The 26,693-nt window shown below is 38.0% G+C and overlaps 1 protein-coding gene across 1 annotated transcript in view; it reads right to left on the minus strand.

Annotated features, from left to right (window-relative positions):
• Positions 1 to 26,693, minus strand: part of PDCD10 (programmed cell death 10) — a 49,343-nt gene that overhangs the window by 8,049 nt on the left and 14,601 nt on the right. Inside the window, exons 2-5 of the mRNA XM_020980131.2 lie at positions 21,139 to 21,345; positions 13,153 to 13,206; positions 8,177 to 8,294; positions 433 to 559 (exon numbers count right to left, since the gene is read on the minus strand). Coding sequence (XP_020835790.1) covers positions 433 to 559; positions 8,177 to 8,294; positions 13,153 to 13,206; positions 21,139 to 21,234 — 395 coding nt within the window. The 5' untranslated portion in view covers positions 21,235 to 21,345. The remainder of the gene's footprint in view (positions 1 to 432; positions 560 to 8,176; positions 8,295 to 13,152; positions 13,207 to 21,138; positions 21,346 to 26,693) is intronic.

A 26,693-nucleotide genomic window follows, 5' to 3' on the forward strand; every position in this document is an offset into this window, starting at 1 on the left:
CCATCCGGCACAGTCTCAAGACCTGTACTGGTTCCTTCCCTCTACACACAGGACGGACATCCAAAATGGCATCCTGAGTTTCCTCTTTTGATCTACATTCAGTCTTCCTTTAGTTCGCTCTTGGCAGACTAAATTGAACCTCTTTGCTTTTCTTCATTAGACTAACTTTTCTCCATGCCCTGCATGCTGCTCGCTCACCTACCTTCCGAGTCTTTCCATTATATGTGTATAATAATTAATGTGCATGGTTTAACAACAATATTTCATCCTGTCACGTTTTCAAACTGCACATTTAACAAACCTGGAGATATACACAGTAATTTGGAATAGAACAATAGTCTGACAATCATCTTTTAAAAACTATCCATTTTAATAAGTAATAAAATGAAAATATTCAGGGACTGCTCCGATGAAATGCAAAACAACACTTACTTGATTGTCTGAAGGAACCTCACTCGGTCATTGATCTCATCAGGGATCTTGCTGAGAATCTGTTTAAGTGCTCGTGCCTTTTCATTCAAGTCCTGGAATTCGGGCTCTGGTCTCTCGATCATATACTCTGACAAAATAAATGTTAAACAAGATATCAAGTATCTCCAGGTCTAATTCAAGACTTAGAACTTAAAATCTGTATTTGCCAAAGTACAAAATCTTAAAGGCAAAAATTGACCAAAAAGGTAGTGGAGGGAAAATGTGGCAACAACCACAACACTGCAAAGAAAAACAGACAAAAAACCTTTGGAAGACAAGAAATTGGATCAATGCAATAATCAACCACAACTCCAGAAGACTGATGAAACATGCCACGCACCTTCTGACAGAGGGGTGAGGGACTCAAGGTGCAAAACGAGACATGTATTGTTGGGCATAGTCAATGGGATAAGGAATTTTTTTTTGTTTGCCTATGCATATTTATTACCAGGGCTTTGTTTTTGTTTTTTCCACAATGGAGGAGAGAGAAAAAACATATTTTTCTTAACTGAAAAAGATTTTTTAAAAAGAGCTCAGTTATAATTTAATTCTCAATCCAAAAGAAGTTAAATGAAAAGATTCTAAATAAATTCCATTAGGAACTATTATCAGAAGAGCGGTCTCTCAGACAAACATGGTAGCATTTTTCCACTGTGAAAAAAGAAAATACTTTATTTCCTATTTTATTTATAGATAGCAAGCCAAACTCTGTGGTCAGTAAAAAATTCAGCACACATACACATGGGGATACATAATACCTAGGCTTTTAAAGAAGTTAGTTCCATCTGGATTCAAAGGCATACAAAAAATTCAATCCAAACACTTAATCCAATCTCATTCCTTCTAACCCTTGGAATATACTAATTCCAGTGGAATGAACTCCTGATCTCCATCTCCACACCACACTTTAAGCCTACACTGGATACCTAACCATTTGTGAATACAACTTCTTAACCTCCCACCTCTCTTGACCACCATGCTGCTCCTTTCCTTCACCATGACTGATGATCCCTCTCAGCCTCCCTCTTCTACATCTGCTGTTACCTGTCCCTACAGATGGCCACCTTCATGATTCACAAGCTGCCACTGAAATCCCTTGCCACCCTGTCTTCCGCTGTTGATCCCAAATGTGCCGAGCCAACCCTAAGCAGAAACTCACTATCTAATTTCCTCTCTCCTGTTCTGAGGTTCTGGGCATCATTAAACAAAGTCATGACTCCACCCACTAGAAAGGTGTGACCTTATGGTCTCAGCCACACCTCCACTATTTTGAGACAATCCTTCCATACTTCATTTTCTGAAATGCCTGCTCTAAATATTTTCCCATCTTTACTACCCAACTGCACTTTTATCTCCAATGTATGCAGACAGCCTACATATCTCCTGAACATCTCTTCTTTTTTTGCACCACTAAATTTCTAGAAATACCAGACTGGCTTTTGTCCTTACAATTCTATCAAAACTATTTCCCTTTATGGGGCACTAACCATTAACCTTGATGGAATTTCCTTAGTTCTGACCCTCCTTGACCTCTTTGCAATATCTGTCAAATATCTCCTTGAAATCTGCAACCAGTTACAATGAATATACATATAATCAATATGACAAAACAATACTAGTGTCTTAGAGTGACTTATGAGAAATGGAAACACTGAAGTCTTCAATGCAGGAGCTGGATGCCAAACTGATTTGACTTTCTTTACAGACATTTTACTGCCATCTCCTGCAGAATGTAAGCTTCTGGAGTGCAGCACCTGTTCAGTTTTCTCATCTGTATTCCTAAAGCCAAGTGCACGATCTTCCTTGCATATAGCAGGCATTTAATAAATATCGTGAATCAAACACAGTATTTACCACGCCCTTTCCTTTCTTATTTTTCCATTGTGGATGACTAAACAGATCTTTTTTTTCTCCTATCAGCTCTCTAGCTGGAGATGGAGAGCATTTTTCATCACGAGTCCTCTGGAATTGTTATGGATTACTGTATTAATCAAAGTTGCTAAGTCTTTCACAGTTATTATCATTACAATATCACTGTGTGTACATTGTTCTCCTGATTCTGATCACTTCACTTTGCAGCAGTTCATATAAGTCTTCTCAGGTTTTTCTGAAACCACTTTCTTCATTGTTTATCAGAATACAATAGTATTGCATTACATTTATATACCATAACTTGTTTGACTATTCCCCACCTGATGAGTATCCCCTCAGTTTCTAATTGTTTGCACCAAAAAAAGAGCTGCTATAAATATTTTTATACCCATGAGTCCTTTTCTCTTTGATATCTTTGGGGTATAGACCTAGGAATGGTTTTGCTGGGTCAAAGTGTATACAAAGTTTTATAGCCCTTTGGACACAGTTCCAAAATGTTTTCCAGAATGTTTGGACTAGTTCACAACTCCACCAACAGTGCATTAATGTACCTATTTTCCCACATCCCCTCCAGCATTTGTCATTTTCCTTTTCCTTCATATATGCCAACCTGATGAGTGTGAGATGGTACCTCAGAGTTGTTTTAATTTGCATTTCTCTAAATATTAGTGATTTAGAATTTTTTTCATATGACTATTAAGGGTTTTTGATTTCTTCCTCTCAATTAGGTAATGGCTTGCATTTTATAAATTTGGCTCAATTCCCTACATATTTGAGAAATTAGGCCTTTATCGAAGCAACTTACTATAAAATTATTTCCCCAGTTTCCTGCTCCCCCCCCCATTTTGGCTGTATTGGTTTTATTTGTGCAAACCCTTTTTAATTTCATGTAATCAACTATCTATTTTATCCCTGTGAACATGTATATCTTTTGTTTGGTCATGAACTCTTATACTACCCATATATCTGACGAGTAATTTCATCCATGCTCTTCTAATTTGCTTGTATCACCTTTTATTTCTAAATCATTTATCCATTTTGACCTTATTTTGGTATATGATGTAAGATACTGGTCTGTGTCTAGTTTCTGCCAGACTACTTTCTAGTCTTCCAAGAAGATTTTGTCAAATTGTGAGTTTCTACCCCAAAAGTCTGGATCATTAGGTTTCTCAAATACTAGGTTATAGTGTTCATTTGTTTCTGTATACTGTGTACCTAATCTATTCCACTGATCAACCACTGAATTTACCAATATCCAATTGCCTTGATGACTACTGCTCTGTAGCATAGTTTGAGTTGTGGTACTGCTAGATTCCCCTTCCTTCACTTTTTTTTCCCCCCATAATGATTCCCTTGATACTCGACCTCTTGATTCTCATTCTGATGCCCTTGCCTTTTTAAATTCAGCTAAAGCATGACAGATTCTGCTCCAGCCCCTTATTTTAACTCTCTGTCCTTCTATTTCAAGTGTGTCTTTCGTAAACAACATTTTGTTGGAGTCTACTTTTTAAACTCTTCTACTATCTCTCTTTCCATTTTGTGGGTGAGTTCATCCCATTCACATTCAATTATGATTGTTGGCCATTTCCCACCACTCTTATTATCTTTCATTTACCCTTCTCTTTATTCCCTGTTCCCCCCTTCCCTGTTTTGCTTCTGATCATTGCACCTCCCTTAATCTACCCTCCCTCTTATCCCCTTCCCTATCCCTTTTTCTCTAATACCTTTTCCCTCCAAACTTTCCTGTTTTGATAAAATTAATTTCTGCACTCAGCTGTATCTATATAAATATTCTTCCATCCCTGAAACAGTTTAGGTGAGAGTGAGGTTCAAGTGCTGCCCACTCTCTGACCCTATTTTTTTCCTCTCACTGTAAAAATTCTCATGTGCCTTTTTTATGTGCAATAATTTACCCCATTCTTCCCTTCTTCTCCCCCTTCTCCCAGTGAATCTCTCTCTCTCACCATTTCATTTCTTCTTCTAAGATTATCCCAATAGAATGTACTCACATCCATAACGTCTACGCAGCCTCCTTCTAACTGCTATATAATGATAAAGTTCTTAGGAGTTACATGTATCACTTTTCCACATAAGAATGCAAAAAGTTTAATCTTATTAAGTTCCTTATGATTTCTCACGCATATTTACCTTTTTATGCTTCTCTTGAGTGTTATCTTTGAATGTCAAATTTTCTGTTTAGCTTTGGCCTTGTCATCAGGAATTCTTAAAACTTCTCTGTTTCATTATATATCCATTTTTTTTCCTCTCTAGAATTACATTCAGTTTGGCTGTTAGGTTACTCTTGGTTGTAATCCTAGCTCCTTAGCTTCTGGAATATCATATTCTAAACTATCTGCTTCTTTACCATGGCTGCTGCTAAATCTTGTGTGATCCTGACTGCCGCTGTACGGTATCTGAATTCTTTCTTTCTGGCTAACTGCAGTATTATTGCCTTAACCTGCGAGTTCTGGATTTTGGCTATGATATTCCTGGGAGTTTTCATTTTGGCCATTTCCTTCAGCAGGATGACCTATATATTCAATTTCTATTTTGTTCTCTGGTTCTAAATTATCTGGGCAGTTTTCTTTTATAATTTCTTGAAATATGTCAAGGCACTTTTTGTTCATGACTTTCAGGTAGACCAATAATTCTTAAATTATCTCCATTTCTAGATCAGTTGTTTTTCCTATGAGATATTTCCTATTTTCTTCATTTTTTTTCATTATTTTGACTTTTGTTTCATTGTTTTTTGATGTCCCATGGAATCACTAGCTTCCACTTGTCCAGTTCTAATTTTAAAGGTGTTCTTTTCTTCAGTACTTTTTTGTGTTTATTTCACCAAGATGCTAATTCTCTATTCATGATTTTCTCATTTCTTTTCTTACTTTTAATCCCTGCTCTACTGTCTCACCCTTCCCCCCCCCCCAAATCTATCTCCCTTGAAACTCTCTTTTGTACTGATACCAGATTAGCCTTCTAGATGTAGCTATGATCAGAACACACCTCTACAGAAATTAAACCAGGCCAACTCCTCACACTGTCCTTTAAGGCCTGCCACAACCTGAAAACACCTTACCTTACCAAGCATATCCCATACTACAGGCTTTATACTTTTATCACACTGGACTATCCATCAAGGGCAATGCTGTGCCTTGGTACTTGGGCTTGTGTGTTTTAACATCTATGCTTGGAATGCCACCTTCCCCATTTCTATGTCTAAAGAAATCCAACTTATCCATCAAACCTCAGTTCTAATGCAAACACATCTATGAGTTTTTCACTGATTACATAACAATCTTAAACACTTGTGTATTACTTTTATTAGGATTATTTGTATTAGCATCATATCACAGCAACAGATGTCCTTCCACGAAGGCAGGAACTATCCCCCTGTATCTCAGTGCCAAGAATAACACTGCACATAAAAGGTCGCTCTTCAGTTGCATAAATAGCTTCATTAGAAAGCCATCTTACATAAAATGTACAATACAAGGGAAAAGATGCCAGGCCTGGACTCAGGAACCTTACAATCTAGTGAATCATAGTTAAAAGGTAGAAATCCATATTTATTTGAATTGCAAGTGAGTCAGATCAAGAATTTAACTGGCTATTACTATTAAACTCGTCATTAACATTTCATTGGCTAAATTAAATAATGCCGAAGTCTGTGCTGAAGCTGTTATATATCTCCAGTCAAAATTTATTTTTTACAAATCCTACTATGCTAATTCTCCAGAACAGGAACTTCAGAAGACAGGCATGACTAAACAGAAAAGAGCCAATTTCAACAGAGTATTCGACCTTGGACCCACGAAGGGGTCACTGCAGTATTAAACTCCTTGCCACTGCCAACTGACCAATATATTCCTGCCTACAAGATTTCACATATGGAAGCTAATGTTTTAAAAATGTATGGAGCGAATTTCAACTTCGTCACAATCATAGACAATTATAGTATCTTGTTTTTCAAAAACATAAGATAGTAGATGGTGGGAGTGATCCAAGGAGAGCTTTGGCAGGGTGCAATCAGCAATATGATAAGAGGGCCAGGGACTGAAGGGTAAAATTGACCTGGTTCATTAAAGGTTTGAGATAAAGAAAAGAGGAGAGACTGGCTAGCGCACAAGTGCTGATCTGGGAGATAACTGAGGGGTCAAGGGATGGGAGGTCACTGCGCAGATACAGAGCAGGGTTTTGCAAGGGAAAGCAGAACAAGACATAGAAAGCCTGATTATGGTCAGATAAGGGGAATTCAGAGTTCCTGAATACAGAGGTGATGGCAAGATCAAGGATATGACCATTTTTGTATGTGGATCAGGTAGGATGGAAGAGTAGGTTAAGGGAAATGAGAAGGTTGAGGAGCTTAACAGCGAAGGGTGTTTGAGGGGAGAGTCAATATGTATATTGAAATCCCCTCGATGATTACAGTAAATTGAAAAGTTTTTGCACAAAGTCAATGAAACTAAGGTTGGAAGGAAAGCAGAAAACTAGGACAGAATTTTTACAATGTGTCTTTGATAAGGGCCTCATTTCTAAAATACATAGAGAACTGAGTCAAATTTATAAGACAAGTCATTCCTGAATTGATAGCTGGTCAAAGGATATGAACAGGCAGTTTTCAGATGAAGAAATTAAAGCTATCGTCACGTGAAAAAATGCTCTAAATTACTATTGATTAGAGACATGTAAATCAAAACAACTCTGAGGTACCACATCACACCTATCAGACTAGCTAACGTGACAAAACAGGAAAATGATAAATGTTGGAGAGGACGTGGGAAAATTGGAACATTAATGCATTGTTGGCAGAGTTGTGAACCAATCCAACCATTTTGAAGAGCAATTTGGAACTATGCCCAAAGGGCTATAAAAATGTGCATATCCTTTGACACCAGCAATAGCACTTTTAGGGCTGTATCCCAAAGAGATCATATAAATGGGAAAAGGACCCACATATATAAAAATATTTATAGCAGCTCTTTTTGTGGTGGTAAAGAACTGGAAATCGAGGGGATGCCCATCAATTGGGGAATACTGAGCAAGTTGTGGTACATGAATGTAATGGAATATTACTGTGCTATAAGAAATGATGAGTAAGCAGACTTCAGAAAAATCTCAAAATCTTGTATGGACTGAGGCTGAGTAAAGTGAGCAGAACCAGAAGAACACTGCACATAGTAACAGCCACGTTAGATACGTAGCTTTTCTCAGTAATACAAGGATCTATCATATGTTATCCACATCCAGAAAGAACTGTGGAGTTTGAATGCAGATTGAAGCATACTATTTGCTCTTTTTTTCCTTCTGTTTTGTTGTTTCTTCTTTCTCATGGTTCCTCTTATTGGTTCTAATTCTTCTTTACAACATGACTAATGTGAAAATATGTTTAATAGGAATGAATATGTAGAGCCTATATCAGATTGCATACCATCTTGGGGAGGGAGGAGAGGAGAAAGGGGGAGAAAATTTAAAACTTAAAAGCTTACAGAAGTAAATTATGGAAATGAAAAGTAAAAATAAATTAATAAAAACAAAAAGGAAAAAAAATCCCCTCTTATAAGGGCAAGATCAGAACTTAATTGTTCTATTAAATAGCTAAGTTCTAACAAAAATCTATATGTTATCTTTTAGTGAACTTTGCTAATAGCTCAGTGATTGAAAAAGCATTAATAGAGTAAATGTCTCAATGAAAAATTCAGGTTTTTTTTTTTAATTCCACATAGCTTCTTTTCCAAAAAATCAAGTCTCTTTAACTAGATTCATTACTCTTAGGGAAATACTATTCAGAAATTTCTAGGCACAAATTATAAACGTAGGTTCTGATATCTGATACCTTCTACATCATCAGCTGCCATACGAAGAAGGGACTCTGTGAAGTTAACTTCTACGCTTTTTTTCTCCAGAATTTTCATAATGATGTCCTGGGTGAGACCTGGGTTTTCTTTTTCAGCCTAGATCAAGGAGAAAGTTAAAATTGAAACAGAGAAAACAAATGAGCATTTCGAAGCCAAAACTGAGCTTTGAGGTACAATCTGTCTGCACGACTGGGCTTTCTGAAGCCCACCAGATACCCACTAGGTGCACCTGTAGCCCTTTTATCGAGACGGCAATCATTTCTGGAGTTCTACCATTGTTTCTGCATCAGTGCAACTTTTCACTACCGTTACCCACCCATTTTCTACCTGAGAGAAAAAATACTGACTTATACTCTCGAAGAGCAAAACCAACAAAAAGTCTCCTACTTCTGACTTGACACCCTTTCCCCCTTAATTTATACAGTTTTTCAAGACTATATTTTGGACGCAGGATCACGCTGGCATTTACATCTACAGCTTGTCCAATATTTCAACATCCACTATTAACAATTTCAGAAAATGACACTGAATGTTTTCGATAGATTTTGTTGGAGTAACAGAGTCCTTAACTACTTTCCCAAAGTCGTTTCCATTTCTCCCACTGTTTCTGTCCTGAGGATATCATTTCCTTGTCTGGCTTTCAGATTATCACTACAATCTCTGACTACTGCCTAAGAATGTCCCACTGATGGACTTTCAGGTCACGTGCTATTCCTTATCCTCCCAAAGGCAACAAAATCTTCCAGCCATTCTAAATCTGATCATAAAAAGTTTTAAGTTAGGCCCTATCTTTCTGCTCTATAATTTTTTTTTTTGGTTCTTTCAAAAGTCACACTTTAGGTTTACTGTTTCTTCCAGGGATGTCTGCCAATTTAATATTTCTCACTGGCCATGTCCTTAATCTGTGTATAAAGTGGCCAAGATAGGCATACATTTATGATCTCACTCAGAAGGCAATCTTTCTTGCCTCTATGTATGTCAAGCGTACTTTAACCTCTTCAATTTAGTTCTGATGTCATCAAGAACACAGTTTTCCCCTGCACCTTTAGCATTATGGTATTTTAGTTTTTATTAAACTGAAGGAAACTCATACTTCAAGGTTGTACACTGAAACAAGGAACACACGTTTACATTTGTTTCAATCAAGAAATGGACTGCTATCAAATGCTATTACTTTTTTTTTATTACTTCCACTAACTCATTTTGATAGAAGATAAGCAATAGTAAAGTATGCTCTAGTGGATTCTGCTAACCATGGTATGTGCATTGACCTATACTCCTAATACTAACCATATCTCTTTATATCCAGGCTGTTCCCAAAGTCTTAGCATATTTTTAAACTATTAAAGACTAAAACTGCACTAAGACTTTTCGGGACACCCTGTGCATAGATAAGAATACAGATCCATATCCATTTATCTATCTCTATATAAAAGACTGTCCTTAAACAAGGGATCCTGTTTAAAGAGAGGCAACACTGTGTAACAGAAAGAGTTAACAGTCAGAAGCCCTCTGATACTTCCTAGTCGGAGAGCGAGAGTAAACCACTTAATTTCTTTAGGCTTTGTAGTACTCATGGATTAAATGAGCAGGTAGGACTAGATGACTTCTAAAGTCTTCTCCCAGCAAAAAAAAATGAAACACCGGGCTGAGATCCCATTTCACACGCTTATTTGTTATGTAACCTTAGTGTGAAGCTGGGTGGCGCACTGGGCCTGGAGTCAAGATCTGAGATCAAATCTGGCCTCAGACACTTGCTGTGTGACCCTGGACAAGTCATTTAACCCTGTTTGCCTCAGTTTCCTCATCTGCAAAATGATCTGGAGAAGGAAATGGCAAACCACTCCAGGATCTTTGCCAGGAAAACCCCAAATGGGGTCATGAAGAGTAAGACACGACTGAAAAACTTTCCTGAGGCCTACTTGCCTCCTCTGATAACAGCACCTATTTCCTACGGAGACTGTGAAACTCACATGAGATAACATGTTAAACCCTCTGTAAACTTTTAAAGTTCTATATAAATGTGGGCCATCACTGTGAAGACCATGAGGGGCAGAAAGGAGGAGAGAACAGTTCACAGGCCACGGAGTCAGGATGACCTGAGCTCGAGTGCTGCAAGAAAACTGGCTTCGTGATCCTGGGCTACCGCCTGAATTTCTTAGTGCTCCAACAACTGGGAAACTTTGTAAGCTGCAGAGCAAATGTCATTGGCACTAGAAGAGGGAGTTTCCTTACTGGGAATTCCCTGAAACGAAACTACAGGTCTAGTCCTCTCTCCCCTCCAAAAAGAGAGAAGATTCCATGAAGTATAAGTTAAGACAATTTCTTACTACCAATTCATTCATCTACATAGGACCATTACATTCGCAACACACTACTTTTTAGGTTGTGGTCCATCTTCTTTTTATAGAGAATAATGTCTAAGTCTCATGAAAAATCAGTTACTCAACAGTGATACAGTGGCAAAATAATGCTATATCCATCATAACATTTCCCACGCCTGGGAAAAGTCTACTGGATAGCTACAAATAGCCAGAACTCTGGTATAACATTGAGCACCAGGCAAGGGCTATCCTAATTATAGGTAAAATACCTAAGAGGAAAAAAGCAGACACAAATCATTTGCTTTTTCTGGATCAAAGCTTCTTCATCTAAAATGAAAGGGTGGTTCTAGTTTGGTGTTTTCGAAGACCTTTTTTTTTTGTGTCATGGAGCCCTTTGGCAGTCAGCTTGGTGAAGCCTCTGGGCCCATTCTCAAAATAATGCTTTTAAATGCACAGGCTGACAAAGTAAACCACTTAACTAAAATACAGTTATCAGCATTAAAAAAAAAATTTAATGGATCCCAGGTTAAGAATCTGTGGTTGAGATGTTTTCCAAGATCTCTTTTTGTTCTAAATTGGTATTGCATATGAACCAAAGGGATGGTAACACAAGGTTGTAAAGTCACAGCTAAAGTCATGCTAATTTCTAGAGAAAATATGCTATTCAAAAATTATAGTCAATACACTATCTATCCACAGCAGGGAAACAGCATCCTGAGATCTTATCACATGATGGCACACTCTTGCAATCATGAAAAAATATGCTTAATTTAAAAAAAACCTTTTTATTGATGTCTTTTTTTTTACATCATCATAGTTCTCAGTATCCATCTGAGAGACATCCTATATAATATTTTTTAAATTCCCCCCAACCAAAAAAAAAAAGAAAAAGAAAAAAAATTAGCATAGTCAATCAAATACATTGAAGACTTTAAAACATGTGCAACAGCGATGGCCTTCCCATGTCCAGGAAGGGGCGGGGGTTGGTGGCCTCCTCTCCTATCTCTGGAGTCCTGATTGAGCTTTAGAATTTGACTGCATTCACTTTAGCTTCCTCATGTGTAGCTGTTCTGTCCATTCACATTGTTGCCATCATTGTGCCAAGCGTTTTCTTGGCTCTGACTTCACTGCATTGTTTCCCGTGGATCTCACCATGTCCTCTGTATTCACCTCATTCATCAGTTTTTACAGCACAAAAATATTCCATTACATTTATGTATCACAATTGTTTAGCCATTCTCCAATTCATGACATTTCTATGACTGATTTCTAAGATTCTAAGATCTAAAATTTATATGACTTTATGACCCTTTAAGATTAATTGCATCTCTGCTTTTGATATACTAAGTATTAAAAAAAAAACCCAGTATTTTAAAACATTATGCTTAACTTAAACAGACTTGTGGGAAGAGATAGTAAGGCAAGGCATTTGGTGATATCAAGAACTCAATCTGATATACCATAAAAAAAAATTTATCTGGATGATTTTTAGTCATTAGTGAAATATGATGTGCCTGAATCCAAATGAAAACTTGATAATTTTAATCAATGTATTACTTTAAAAATCACACCAACCTGAAGAAACAGTAAAGTCTCATACCCAATGACAAGTGTACTTCATGCAAAAAAAGACAATATAAATAGTAATCTTTTCTGTAGTGGCAAAAAAACCTGGAAAGTAAGAGATGTCTAACAACTGAGGAATGGCTGAATAAGTTGTAGGATATGAATGAGCTAGAGTGTTAGTATGCTGTACTAAAAGAGAAAAGAGGTGGTTTCAAAAAAGACATGGAAAGACTTATATGAACTGAAGCAAAGTGAGCAAAACAGGTGAAAAATTTATATAATATCAGCATTATAAAAATGAGTGATGAAAAATTAACTGAGCAGAACTAGGACAATTTATACAATGACAACAATTAGCATATCAACAAATGCTGAAAGCTGTAAGAATTCTGATAAACACAATGACCACTAATGATTCCAGAGAAATAATGATGAAACACACTATCCACCTCCTGACAAAGGTGATGGATTTAGGGTACAGAATAAGACATATGTGTTTTTGTGTACATCCACTGGAGGAATTTGTTTTGCTTAATTATGCATATTTCTTAGAAGAAATTTTCATTTTTCTTCTTTTTTTTTTTGGTGGTTGTGGTGAGAGGAAGAGAAAACAGATTTTGTACTTCCACACCACAAACCCTAAAAATGTCCTTAGGCTAATGAAAACACTTATCTTCTTTCCCACTTAAAACAGTTTTAGAGTTTAACAAACCATTGCCTTTTAGTAAACACTGTCAAGGACCATTGTCTTCTGTGATGTAATTCTACAAAGAAGTTGTTTCCATTCAAATCATGATAATATCACTAATATACTCCTTAAGGAGAGAAACACTGAAAAGAAACCAACACCTAAAGCACTAGGTGACTAGGCAATGAAGAGTTAATGAAGGGGAGAAAGGCTTTAAAATCCTATTCTCCTTCTATTTCCCTCCCCCTCTGTAGTGAAGTCCAAAGCAAAGGCAAAAAGGTTTTTCATTAAAAGGGAAAGTCAGCAATGATTATGCAATGGCTTTAACTCATAAATAACTTATTTTAATCATTCTAATAAATTATGAGCTTCTCACCTTGATGAAAGCTGCTCTCAGTGTCTGAGCTGCAGACAGATTTACTCGTTCTAGCTGTAATAAAAGTTTAAAGTCATTAGTAATGCCAATTTATTTAAGAGAGCATACGTGACCTATCTGAATCTTAATTCTACAGTAATCACTTTGCTGTAACCATAATTCAATTAGCAACAATTCTTGTCAATGTCCTTAAACTGTCAACAGGGCACTGAATCAACAGCTTATCTACACAAAATTGTCATCAAAGAGCCACCAAGAATTACAGATAATAAAGCTTTTTTTCTTTATTAATATTTTAAAATAAAAGATGAATATTTAACTTGTAACTAATAAAGTTTTAGATCCGTCCTTTAGTTTAAAACCAACATGCTTGGCCAAGTGTTCCATACTTCTGTTAGAAAATTATATTCTATTACATTTTAAGGAGAAAAGTCTTTTAGCAGAACTAATACTTTTCCTTGGTTCATGGGAAATTCCTTTCTGCCAGGGTTAGAATTAAATAACTCATTGGGTTTGAGGAGTATCTGGTAGCTACTGGTAAAGTTCTGCTTGATCAAATATTTGATGAAACACTCATGGCCACAGATCTAAATTGAAAGAAAAAAATACTACTTAATATTTCTGGTTTCTTTTCTTGCCTCCTAACTACTCCTGTGACACTGCTTCTTAGCTTTTCAATGGAAAGGGAAAAAAAAAACAGGTAAAATTCAAAAGAATCCTTTACCTTAGTTGACACATAGCCCTGATAAAGGAGATAGCTATCTGGGTTACTTGTGGACATATACTTCACTCTCTTCTTGGTTCTCTATCACATTGGGTACTTCTCTCAAAAGAATTTACATTCTATTTTGAATTACAGTACAGTTAGTTCTGCCGTAATGCTTGTTTTGAAAACATGAATTTGTTCTGTGACTGATTAGAGAACAATTAAAGCATAACACAAATTTTCTGTTTGCTTATACATGATTTCATTATCAAGAAACAGCAAGAATGCAGAAAACTGTACAATAACTCATAAGATGCATCCCTTCCAATCTCCATTTTCATAAGCAAACTTCTGGTCTTTTTTCAAGGTAAAGGGCTGTATTTCCAGTATATCTGCAGATGTAGCAGGAGCTGGGGGCAGAGAAGGGCTGGTCTATACCATCTCCTCTCCAACCTTCTGCCATGGCCTCTGGCCCTCAGTTGAGGCCTGCTTAACTTGTGTGAGGCTTTGCCAGCCTGGGCTCTGTGGGAACCTGGGCTCAGGGAGGAGTAGCCCGAGACCACAAACACTGCCACTTTTTATTAGAGTATTTATGTATCTCTTAAACATTTAACATGTATAAAACTGTGCTGTCATCTTGACTAGGTTCCTATCTTTTTTTAATGTGTCAGTAAGTATTTAAGCATTATGCCCCTGACCTCTTTTTCCCCCATAAGCCCTGTGGTTTTTCATTGCAATTTTGCACAGTAAAGTGATTTTTGGAACTGTACATATTTTGTTAAAGAAGAGCTTACTGTATTTGTGTAAGCAGTATCCTATTCATCTCTGCATCCTGCAGAGCCTAGCATACATTAGGCACTTAATAAATAGTGAATTGGGGGCAGCTAGATGGCGCAGTGGATAGAGCACCGGCCCTGGATTCAGGACAACCTGAGTTCAAATCCGGCCTCAGACACATAACACTTACTAGCTGTGTGACCCTGGGCAAGTCACTTAACCCCACTGCCTAGCCAAAAAACCAAAAATAAATAATAAATAAATAAGTAGTGAATTGAACAGTGACATAAGAGGCTGGATCATGACTTTAAATCAATCTGTTATTTCTAATATCAAATATAAAATTCATAATTTCAGGATAACTGTGCTTATTCATAAGCCTGACAGATTCTATTTTGTTTTACGTCCAAAAATCACATAATGTACTCTTTTTACAAAAACCATTTCATCTGTATAAGCATAATGACCAACCTCAAAACAACCTACAACTTCATCTGGGTGCAGGTTTCTCCTGCCCCTAAGGACAATGAAGAAGCTAGTTAAGTCAACAAAACCAGGCTGCATCTGTTCTTATTAGAACAACATTAAATGCTGGAAAATACTGCTGCCTTTATAAGTCTTACAGAGTAAAGCGTTTCAACAAAAGCCATGAGCATATCTCATACTGTACAATGAATATTATTATTAATCCCTTGAGGCATAGAAAATGTTTGACTCCAAACATAAGAAAATGTGCATCGAAGTAAGTAAAATAAACTATTAATCTCCCTGTAAATAATGTGGCATTCTTAACTTGTAATGTGGGCATCTACAAGCTCTCAAGACTGAAAGATACTGTGAAGTGCAGCAAGAGCCCAAACACGCTGGCCTAGGAAAGAAGACAATAATCACTTTACTAGGAAGATGGCCTGTCTGTAGGAATGCATAAAAGTGAGAGGACAGGATGAGATCAGGAAACCTAACAGTAGAATTTGGCTAGAATACAAAGTAAAAAAAAGGTAAGCATAAGAAAATTGTGTGAAGAAAAAAAAAAAAGGTCAGACAGGAACCAGGGCAGAGCAGTCTCCAAGAAGTTAGGGGGCAGAATGCAGATCAAAAAGGACAGTGATTACCAGTATCAAAGCCTTTAGAAGGGTATAGGAGGATGAGACTGGAGGAAAAAGCCCTAGGATGAACTGAAGAGGATCCCAGCTGGAGTCCTTCCTGTGAACAATCACCTCTGCATCATGTCACAATCTTTCCACATCCTTTTCGGATCAGTCTGTGTGGGCTATCCCTCATGGCTTTTTGTTACCTACTGATTTGACAAGAATGTCAGCTATACCTTCACCCAAAGTACTGTAAAATTTTAAATAGCACTAACTTGATATGGAACCATTAATGCCTACTCTTTGGGTCCAATCATTCAATTATTAACCAAATCCACCAAATTTTTCTATTGTCTGGCACTGAGACCACAAGAGATTTAAGTACTTGGTTAACATCTAAGTAACCCATTTTTATAGCATTTTCCAATGATCTACCTCTCTAGTAACTCTGTCAAAAAAGGAAATGAGATTAACTTGACATATCCTATTCTCCAAGAAATTATATTGTAATCAATCAGAGTGGGGGAAGCACAAATGAGAATTTTGCTAAATAAAGGGGAAGATGTCTTTGCTTATGATTTATAGTGTGCCAACAAATATTCATTAAGCTCCTACTATATGCCAAGTACTGTGTGAAGTGTTGGGAACAGAAAAAGAGGCAAAAGACAATCTCTGCCCTCAAGGAGCTTACAACTAAATGAGGGAGGCAATATGCAAACAAAGATATCTACATCTATAAAACAAGTTATCTACTATATAAAGTACTTCTTTGGGTCTTAAATAGCTTCCTTCAAGCTTCAAGGATTCCTTTTCCTTTTGTGATCATGAAAATCGTTGAGTTTAATTTCTGTGATAGCTACGTATAAGGTCAGCATAAACCTATAGTAATTTAAGTTATGATCAACCCCTGGTTTGGAAAAGAAAGCTTATTATCTAGTAAACAGTGACAATTCCTTAAAAAAAATCAATCAAGTATTAATCAAAGAACTATTATGTGCAAGCTCCTTGAGAGTTAGGAACTGTTTCATTTTGTGAACAGCACACAGCAGGTATTTAATAAATGCTTGCTGACTGACTTGTGCAAGGGTACTCTGGAAGAGATAGAAAGATGTAGTCTCTATCAATAAGCTTACAGAACTTTCTTGGCAGACAAGCTATCAGGTAAGATAATTAGTTCCCAGTGAATAGAGTAGATAAATACTCTAAAAAGAAGGAAATATGACTGTGAAGTAAGTTCATAAGGTTACAGATTTTTGAACTGGAAGGGACTTTAGAGGTCATTTCACTAAGACAGTAACTGGGTTTGACCTTGAAGAAAGGCCTTAATTTAACTGGGGCAGTGGAGTCTAGCCTCATCTCCACATAAATAAATCCCAAACCTAATCTCTCTCCTGAACTCCAATACTACATCATAACAGCTGATATATTTCCCAACGCAGATAGCTCAACAATATGTCAAACTGAACACTGCCCAAATGAAACACATTTTCCTGACTTCCTTTGGACTTCAAAACCACCCTGTGCTAGTGCCCGCTCATTCTGGAACTTCCCTCAGGGCCCGGGGTCTCTGCCCTGAAACAACTCGCCATCTCAGCGGCTCACCCCTAATCCTCCCCTTCTCCTCTGGGTGAGTACTTCCCCCTGGGGAGGCCCAGGCTAGTCTGCCTTCACTCACCTCCAGAGGCCGTCTCTGACGTCCCCCAGACCTCTAAACCATGTCCTCCGCAGTGCATCTTCATTCCCCATCTACTCACTTTTGAATTCCCTTCTGGGTACAGTTTTCCTCCATTAGAATGTCTATTCTCTGAGAGTAGGAACTGTTTCTTTTTGCTTATATTTGTATTCCTATCACAGTGCCTGGGTGCACAGTTAGCATTTAATAAATGTTTGTTCCCTCCTTTCCTTCTTTGTGTCCATGTCATCTTACCAGTAGACTGCAAACGCTCTGAGGAAGTCCCACTTGGTTTTTGTACGCTCACTGCCTAGCAACAGTATCTGACTATGGCATGCATTAAAAAAAAAAAAAGGCTGCTGATTGAACGTCCTTCTCTGGATCTTTAATTTTATTCAACTAAGTCACCGGCCACTCTTCTGCCCACTTCTGAGAGCTTCCTGCAGTTTATCATGGCTGCTTTGTCACTTCACTTTCTGGAAACATTCACCGTCATATCTGCAAACTTGAAAAGTTCACTGTGCCCAAGCTCTTCCAGATCCTTTGTGAAAAGTTAAGTAAGCCAAAGCCCAGCACTAACCTCAAAGGAAAGCCCAGTTTACACAGTTCCATCCATCCAGAGAGCAGCCTCTATCGCTCTGCTTTTTTTTCTGGTCTCTAAGGCAGGTGGAGATCCAGGATCAAAATATCTCCCTCTCTTAACCTCAGCCACCATTCTTGATGAATCTTAATGAAAGCTTTCTGGCAACAAGTTCTAAGTACCTACAAAGCTAACTCATGGGTTTGTGGGTAAATTTCCTCATTAAAAAACAAACAAAAAACATGTGCTCTTTCCTCTAGTAAACTACTTGTGCAGGAGTGACCTGGGCAAAATTGTGTGAATCAATGCTTAGGGTCAGAATGAAGATTCAGGTGGGATGGACTCAGGCATGTCAGAAAGATATTCGCAGACACAGGAAAGGAGAAGAAAGTGAATGGGTGTTGCCCAAAGACTTATGTCCTTCTAAGCAGAAAGTTAGTCAAATGGAAATAGAAATAGTTCATGGAGCCCACGTAAACAATTAACTAGGTATAAAAACACTCTGAAAAAGGTTGCATAAAATACACGTCTTATTTGCATTTCAGAGAAGCTGTAAATTTAATTTTTCTCTTCAGATAATATGTACATTAGCATTAGCTAGTAAAAATTTTAAAATAGCCCCATCAAGCCAGATGTTTTGGGGCAGCTGGTGGTGCAGTGGATAGAGCACCGGTTCTGCATTCAGGAGGACCTGAGTTCAAATCTGACCTCAGACACATGACACTTACTAGCTGTGTGACCCTGGGCAAGTCACTTAACCCCACTGCCTAAAACAACACCCCCCCCCCAAAAGACAGATGTTTCTGTAAAATACAAAGTTAGCAAGTCCAAGCAACTTTTATGAAAGTATTATTAAGCAGGGAAAAAAAAAGGTGAGAGACACAGAATTGAGTTAAAAGAAATGTCACTACTAGTTACTCATTAAGCCATTTTTAGTGGGGCCAAGAGCGGAAAATTTTCTCCCTGCAGGATCCTAGGTCTAGGGCTGGAAGGAAGCTCATGGGCCATCTAGTCCAACCCCCTTCTAAGCGACTCGTTTGTCCAAGGTCAAAAAGGAGACAGCCATTAAGGACAAGATTTGAACCCAGACTGCTGGGTCTATAGCTAGTTTGTTTCCAATATAACATAATGTCTTTTTCTACTAAGAAATTCGACATTCTAGGTATTTCTAAAAGGAATGCTGTCAGTTTTCCATTAAGGAAATACCATTTGTAGGTAAACAGAACATCACATGAAATAAAGGACATCAATTCTAATCACTTCAAACCTATGCTTAATCTTAAAATCTCATTAATACACCATTTCAAAACAATATCTACCTAGCTTGAAAACAGTTCCTCCAAAGTGCATAGGAATGAAAGTACAGTCTATCTTTTTTTGGGGAGAAAGTATCTCTGATCTATATTTCTCCCTTCTTTTGTGATAAGGAATTAATCAGGATGAAAGGAAATAGTTATTCTTTAAGGAACAGACAAGAGGATTCTAATTTAAGCTCAAATCATAAGGTACCTAAGAATCCCTTTAATCCATAATGTAACCCTGAGCTCCATTTCATAAAATATGTATGTGCAATTTGCTTAGAACTCTGTATTTTACAATAGCTAATTAGCCGAGCTTACTCTTCAACTACCTTGTCATAGTCTTAATGAATCTGGTTCGTGTTGGATTTCCATAATGACATAAATACTTCTGACTTGTGATTCTGAGTAAATAGCTCTAAAACTCGTCCTTAGTATGTCCCATTAGCCAGGAATTTCTTCAAAGGCAGAAAGAGTACAGGCTACCCCCATTACCCAGGACCTCACTCCCAATGTGAAAGTGAACACCTACTTCCAAGGAATTTTAATTCTTTCAACACATTCCAGAGACCATTCAATGAATGATTCAGATTCAAAATGAGTTTACTCCTTACACAGCTGGGAATCTATCATGTGATCAAATCTACAATTATTTTTACACCTTTATCTACAAACAATGAACTGAATGCTAATTTTTCCATATCAATGCATTTATGTAAAGTGCATATTGGGACTACAGTTAAATATTAACTTTTAACAACTGATAAGAGTAACCCATTAAAAGGTGTTCTGTTCACAAGGTGGGGTGAGAACAAGATTCTTTCTGATGTGAAGGCACGATAATAATTTATTTTACTTCTAAAGCTAGACTCAGATTTTATCTCTATTAAAATAAAAATAACCTCATGCTTACTAAGTCTTCAAACATTTCTGAACACTGTGCAGGTGCAAATTATGTTTGTGGTACATTTAAAAGGAAAACTTTTGAAGTCTGATCAGTAAACTCTATCCCTACTACATTAGACATCATACATCTGCCATGCCGATTTGCTTTTTTCTATCTATCCAGATTAATACACAGTCAGCTAAAATATTCCAAGATCAAATTCTAAAACAGCATTCACCATTTGCTAATTACCTTTCTGTTTCAGGGCTCATAGCATATACATTTCTAATTCTAAATGAGAAAGATTCCCCAATTTCCAATGAAATGTTCAGATCTCAGCCTAGCCACATTAGGATCTGGATGACCTTGGACAACTCACTGACAGCCCATGACCCTCAGTTCTTCCTTGGTAAAATGAGGGGGCTGCAGGGGGATGGGCTCTTAGGTCTCTCCCATGTCACAAACTCGGAATATGTGTTCCAGCAGCATTTTTTCTCCTTTTGTATACCTACTATCTAAGACGAGGAGACAGAAGTCCCTGCTCTGTCTCCAGCAATCTGTGCAGGGGTCCTGGCAGCAATGGCTGGTTCCCTTTTGTGATCTCTGTAAGCAAACTGCTTCACTTTCCTGAACCTCAGGGTCCTCATTTGTAAAACAGGGATAAAGACCCCTTTAATGCCTACTTCAGAGTCATTATGAGGAAAGTGCTGCGAACATCTTAAAGCGACACACAAGGGCAAGTCAGTAACTTCTAATTCTGTACTTGGAATACCTGAATTATACCCAATGTAGGTATTTTGAGGTGACATGATCCAGAGAGAAGAGATTCTAAAATATAAAACCCCTGCACCTGGGCGTACTTCTTCCCTTCCGACGTATCTCCTTCCTGTGCTGCTTTGTCACAGTCACTGGCTAACATGAGACAAAAGGCTAACACGGGGTGTATTATGGTCATACCTTAAAACACTGACTGGCTTACCTCATTAAACACAGGGTACATGACTGCATATAGTGGCATAGAAACCATAGAAGTGGTCTCAGCTTCATTCTTCATCTCTTCCATTGTCATCCTCATTCAAAGACCAACTACAGCAGAAAAACAGTGCTAAAAAGTAGAGGACTCTTCATTCACCGCAGTTTTTTCCTTTTCTTTTGTGTCAAGAATGGATGATTAAAATATACTGACCTGTTTGGAAGAGAAAAAAAACATATATATACACAGACATACATATACACACACACATATACATACAAATTCAATTATGATAAGACACATCAAAATGTTTTACCTTTTAAATTAAAGGATTTATAAGTGTCTTTTCCAGACTAAAATAATGTAATCCCAACTAGGTATTTCCAGTTCTGCCAAAAGGCATTCCTCTTTCCCAATGAGACTGGGTTAGCACTTTACTAATAATCTTTATTCAGAAAGGGGTGACTAGGTTGTTGCTTGTCCTTCATTCTCAAAGAGGACCATTACATCAGGATGATGGTGTCACGATATGCAAGTGATTTGGATTTAAGTGAGGCAGGGCTGTGCAAGGTCACTAGCCTCACTTTCTACTCCTGAGCCATCTGGGTCCAGTGGTAAGACACAGATCAGGATGACTGGAGATGGCCCTACGGGAAGACTAGGAGACAAAGACAGAAAGAATTCATGGCCAAACAGTGAAAACTTTTGGTTGGCCTGCAGAGAGAGGGAATTTTGCAGCCTTCTAAGAAAAGTGCTCATTTTTGAATCAAAGATAAACTTTAAGTAAAAATATATGACTACTTTCAAAGATACACTCACACAGAGGAAATGAAAAGTTATTGTTTAAAATGAAATTATAAGGAAGCACTGCCATCAACCTTTAGCACTCTTGAAATTACTCATAAGACATACATTGTTTTACTCATTCAAAAAGAGATTATTTAGAATCCACTGTGGAAGAAGATGTCGGTGAGAAGAGGGAGATATAAAGATAAAGAGGTTCTCATTTTTTATGATCCAGGGACCTAAGATCTTGTGGAAAAGACACGCTGTATACAGATCTGTAATATAAGCTACAAGGTTTATGTGTACATTCTTTTGGCCTCTTTTGGTGACTTTTTCTTCCCACATCCTGTGGAGGTGACCATGTGGCCCTTGAGAAACAAGCCTAAGTCCTTGGCCTTTTTGTTAATTCTGTCCAGTTCTAGTTGAAAGAAGTCGAGTCTCTCACCTTGGGTGAAAAAACGAGCCAAGGAATCTGGAAGTCAAAATCCAGGCCAAGTTTTACAGCCAGCACAGTATAAATCATCAATGCTCCAGGAGCAAGGACTGAGCTTTCCAAGTGACCTTCTGGAATCCAGCCTAGTGGAATGAATCACTCAGCAATTCTGACGTACCTAGACGTGAACTTGGTGGAACCAATATGATGTGGGAACTGAGCTAAGTTTGGAACTAATCTCCCAGAGACCAAAATGATACAAGAGGGATTATGCCCAACTCCCTCCTTCTCCTTCTCCTCTTTGGAGTTTCCTGGCCAGCTTTCTTTCTAAAAGGCCAAGACTCAAACCCAATTCACTCTGGAGCTCATAGACTGGACAACAATAGGTCCCTGCCCAAGCACCACTTAATGGCTGTTTTGGGGGCTCTCCTTGCTCAGAATCAATGGAAATAGTACCTGTTTTTCTTTTGGCCAGTAAACCTGAAGAGTCTTCCCCTCTGTTTGATTTTTTTTTTTTAATTAAAGGGGCCATCCCTTGACTCAGTTCTTAAAGAGGTCTATTCACTGAATGGGCATTACCTCACTCAAAGCGAAAACCTGAAAAGACCTTAGCTTAAAACGGCCAGGTCTCCCACTGCATCCTGGGCCATCTTCAATTGTCCTGATGAATATCTGATGGCTCTGGAGGAGAAAGTGAGGCTGGTGACCTTGCACTGCCCTTCCTCACTTAAATCAAAGTCAACTGCAAGTCATGTCATCATCTCTCTGATGTCATGGTCCTCTTTGAGGATGAAGGGCAAACACAAAAAGAAACATTGGTAGGTTTGTTCTGACTGTGTCAAAGACATTCAAAGTGCTGTAAGTGTTCAAAGGAGAGAAAGATCACTTTTTGGTGGCAATGATTGGGATTCCGTAGAGAGGCAGCATCTGGACAGAGGATGGCCAGGAGTTTGACAGGCCAAGATCAAATGGAAGAAGTTAGGAAGTAGTAAGTAAGCACTCTAGGCAGAGGCAAGAGATGGATGGAAAGAAAAGTTGGATCCAGAGGGCCTTGAACACCAAGCAGAGCTTGAATTTTATTCCGTAAGGGGAACTCTTTGTGGTTTTTCCATATGACACGGTGATCAGAATGGTGATTTAGTTAAGATTAATCCAACCAGCAGGAAAAGATTCAGGAAACTAGTCAGGAAGCTGTAGCAATTATCTAGACTAGGTTAACAAGAGCTTGAAGTCAATAAAGTTATTGGCAGAAGAAATCTTAAAGGGTAAATGTACAAGAAATGGAGGAAGTACAAATAATAGAACCAGGAAGCTAGCTGGATATGGGGGAAGGGGAGTCATACCATGCTCTGTGAAGCAAGTGTTCCTTTATTACTTTTAATGGACAACCAGACCTGTAGGACAGACTGTCACGTGGTCATCAGCTCCTCTCTACTACCTGTGACAACTATATCACTCTTGGCTAAAAACCTTGTCTCTTTAATCCAAATGAATACAAGTGTTAACAAACAGAAAACTTAGTAGGCAGCTGAGCAAACAAATAATAAACAAGCAAAGGTGCCTCACACCTAGATGAGAAAGAAGTGACAAGTTCAGTTTTAGGACTGTGGAGTTTAAGGTACTAGCTGGATATACAGCAGGAGATGTCTAGAAAGAAGATGAAAATCTGGGGATGGACTTCAGAAGAAAAGCTGGGAATGAAAATATAACTTGCAGGTCGTTCCGACATAGATCACGGTCAAAGGCACAGGAGTTTAGTTGCAGAGATCACCAAGAGAAGTAATAAAAAGAGATGATGATGATGATGACAGAACTTTAAGAGTCACCAAAAGGAATGGAGAGAGGAAGGGAATCAGAGATGATGGAGGATTTGCACTTCAAGAAGGAAAGACTGGTTAGTTAATGCTACAGAGAAGTCAAGGAGAACTTGGGACTCAGAAAAGCTAACGGGATCTGACAATTAGGAGGCAATTTTATTGGGAAGAATTTCAGCTAATTGGCATAGAAAGAAACCTATAAAGGATCAAGGAGTAAACAAGTGGAGAGGCAAAACACACACACACACACACACACACACACACACACACACACACACACACACACACACACACTCTCACACTCACTCTCTCTTTCTCTCCCCCCCACTTTCTGGAAAGACCTAGAAAGCATTTATTAGGTGCTTATGTTGCCAGCACTAACGCTAAGAAATCATTTGAGATGGGCTAAGAATAGAAGAAGTTCTGAAAGAAGGTTGGAGGTCCCTTCTAATTTTGCCTAGATTTCTCTCCTAATTAATACCTGCTATTCCTAACCACCAGCATTCTATATAAAATTTACAACTATGTACTTCTAATTCTGTTTTATTGATTTTGCTTGAAATATCAGTATTTAAACGGCAGGAAACTGTATCTTTTTAATAAGTGTTCTTCTAGGTCCTTTATGATCAAATACACTTTATGATGACTAAAAGGTGACCCCACAAAAGTGCCTTTCATTTTTTCTTTGTAAATGTGCACTATCTTAGTTATTTATGGGTTAATTAGTATGCTGGCCTGGAAACCTAACTACCACTTATAACATCATTTCTCTGAGAAAATGTGATTTGAGTTCCAAACTACGGATCAAAAGTTGACAGAACCTACATAATCAATACATATATTCCCAAAACTCATAAATGAACTTTGTGACTATAACCTTTTCATACCCTGGAAACTATCTGAACTAGAACTTCAAAACCAGATGTGAAGTTTCACCTAAATTATCTAAAAATGGATTTTCAAGATGATCTCTTGGGATTATTAAGTAGTAAGGCTTTTTTTTAAAAGCATACCTTGTTTCTAATTTCTAGGTTAAAATAAGATTTTCACGAGACACCCAGACAGTTTCCCTGGTACTGGGCTCTCTCCCCTAGGAGTGGGGTGCTGGGCCTGCTCTGTCTGGTTCTTGGTACAGAAAAGTAGAAGTGGCTAAACTCCTTTGCTGTCATCACTGGTTACCTTTCATCATCAGGGCAAAGAAACAAGTTATTACTTCTTATACAAAGTACACTGGTGGTAATCAATAACGACAGAAAAAGAATTCGCAACTTTAGTTTTTACCTAGCTTTAAGTAAGTCACTTGAGCAAACTGTTTATTGGCACAGAGGGTGTGTCAGTGACCAGCTCAGTGGGCAGAAAAACCACTGCACCAGTAAAGAATCCTTGAGGTCCTTCACCCTGCCCCACCCAATGCTGCTGCCCTGTGCTGAAGTGCAGGTCCAGCACTCAGAATCAGCATTTCTGGAAAACAACCTTACTCACCTCCATGTAGAATATCGAGATAACTTGTGAACAGAGAAAGATCTTGAAACTATTAGCCTTCAGGAAGTATCAGGACAGAAAGACTGCACAGAGTTCCCTTACAGAAGACAGCTGGGGTGCTAAAGTTCATTATGCATTTAGACCCTAACCAGAGGGGATTGCCCTGCTTTTCCTGTAGATAAAATCCTGTCTGCTCCTCTTTTGTACAGGCCCTCTAGACCTGCTTTCAGACCTCCTCAAAGCAAGAAAAGTCTGTTTCTACTCTGCGTAGTGGTATTAAATTATGACTGGTTGTTTCATTAGAAAATGTGATAGGCCCCAAGTACTCAACCGAGATCAGAAGCAGATAACAGGTCCTACTCTTATTACTACAACAATCATTTGTACTACTCAATTATTACTAAACTTTTTTTAAAAAATCTCCTTTTCCCCCAAATCCTTCAGTAGACAATAGTTATTTCTATTTCTACTATTTCCCTTTTCTAGCTCTCCTAACCTCTTAGTTACTGATCTCCTCAATAAGAGCCCCAAGAGCCAACAATTAAATAACTCCTTCACAGATTCAGCTGACAACAAAGAGGGAATAGGAAGCCACGAACAAACTCTATTGTCTAGTTTTAACTAGGCCCGGGGTTTTAGTCATTTTCATTGTCTGCCTGGAATAGTAAATGAAGTGCAGGACCTCTAGCAAAAAGAGGTGAATTCAAATTCTTTCTCAGACATTTCCCAGGTTGTGACTCCAGGGAAATCACCTAGCCCCTTCTCAGCCTCAATTTTCTCACCATCTGTAAAATGATGATGTCTGGAGCCCCTAAAGGACGCTGTGGTGACCAAACGACATAATATTTACAAATCACTTTGTAAATCTCAAGAGCTACATAATTGTGAGCTATTAGGTATCTAGTTTCCAAAAGCAGCAAAAATTTCAAATCTAGTTGAATTCTGCTTTTGTGCAGAAGGATTTCAAAAAGTTGGACTCCAAGTGAAAAAAGAAACGTTTCACTTTGTGTGTCTTCATTTCTTCGTATAGAGAGGCAGGTGTG

Source organism: Phascolarctos cinereus, unplaced genomic scaffold (genome assembly GCF_003287225.1).
Source record: "Phascolarctos cinereus isolate Bilbo 61053 unplaced genomic scaffold, phaCin_HiC Scaffold_7;HRSCAF=346, whole genome shotgun sequence".
In the NCBI taxonomy this organism is placed as follows: domain Eukaryota; kingdom Metazoa; phylum Chordata; class Mammalia; order Diprotodontia; family Phascolarctidae; genus Phascolarctos; species Phascolarctos cinereus.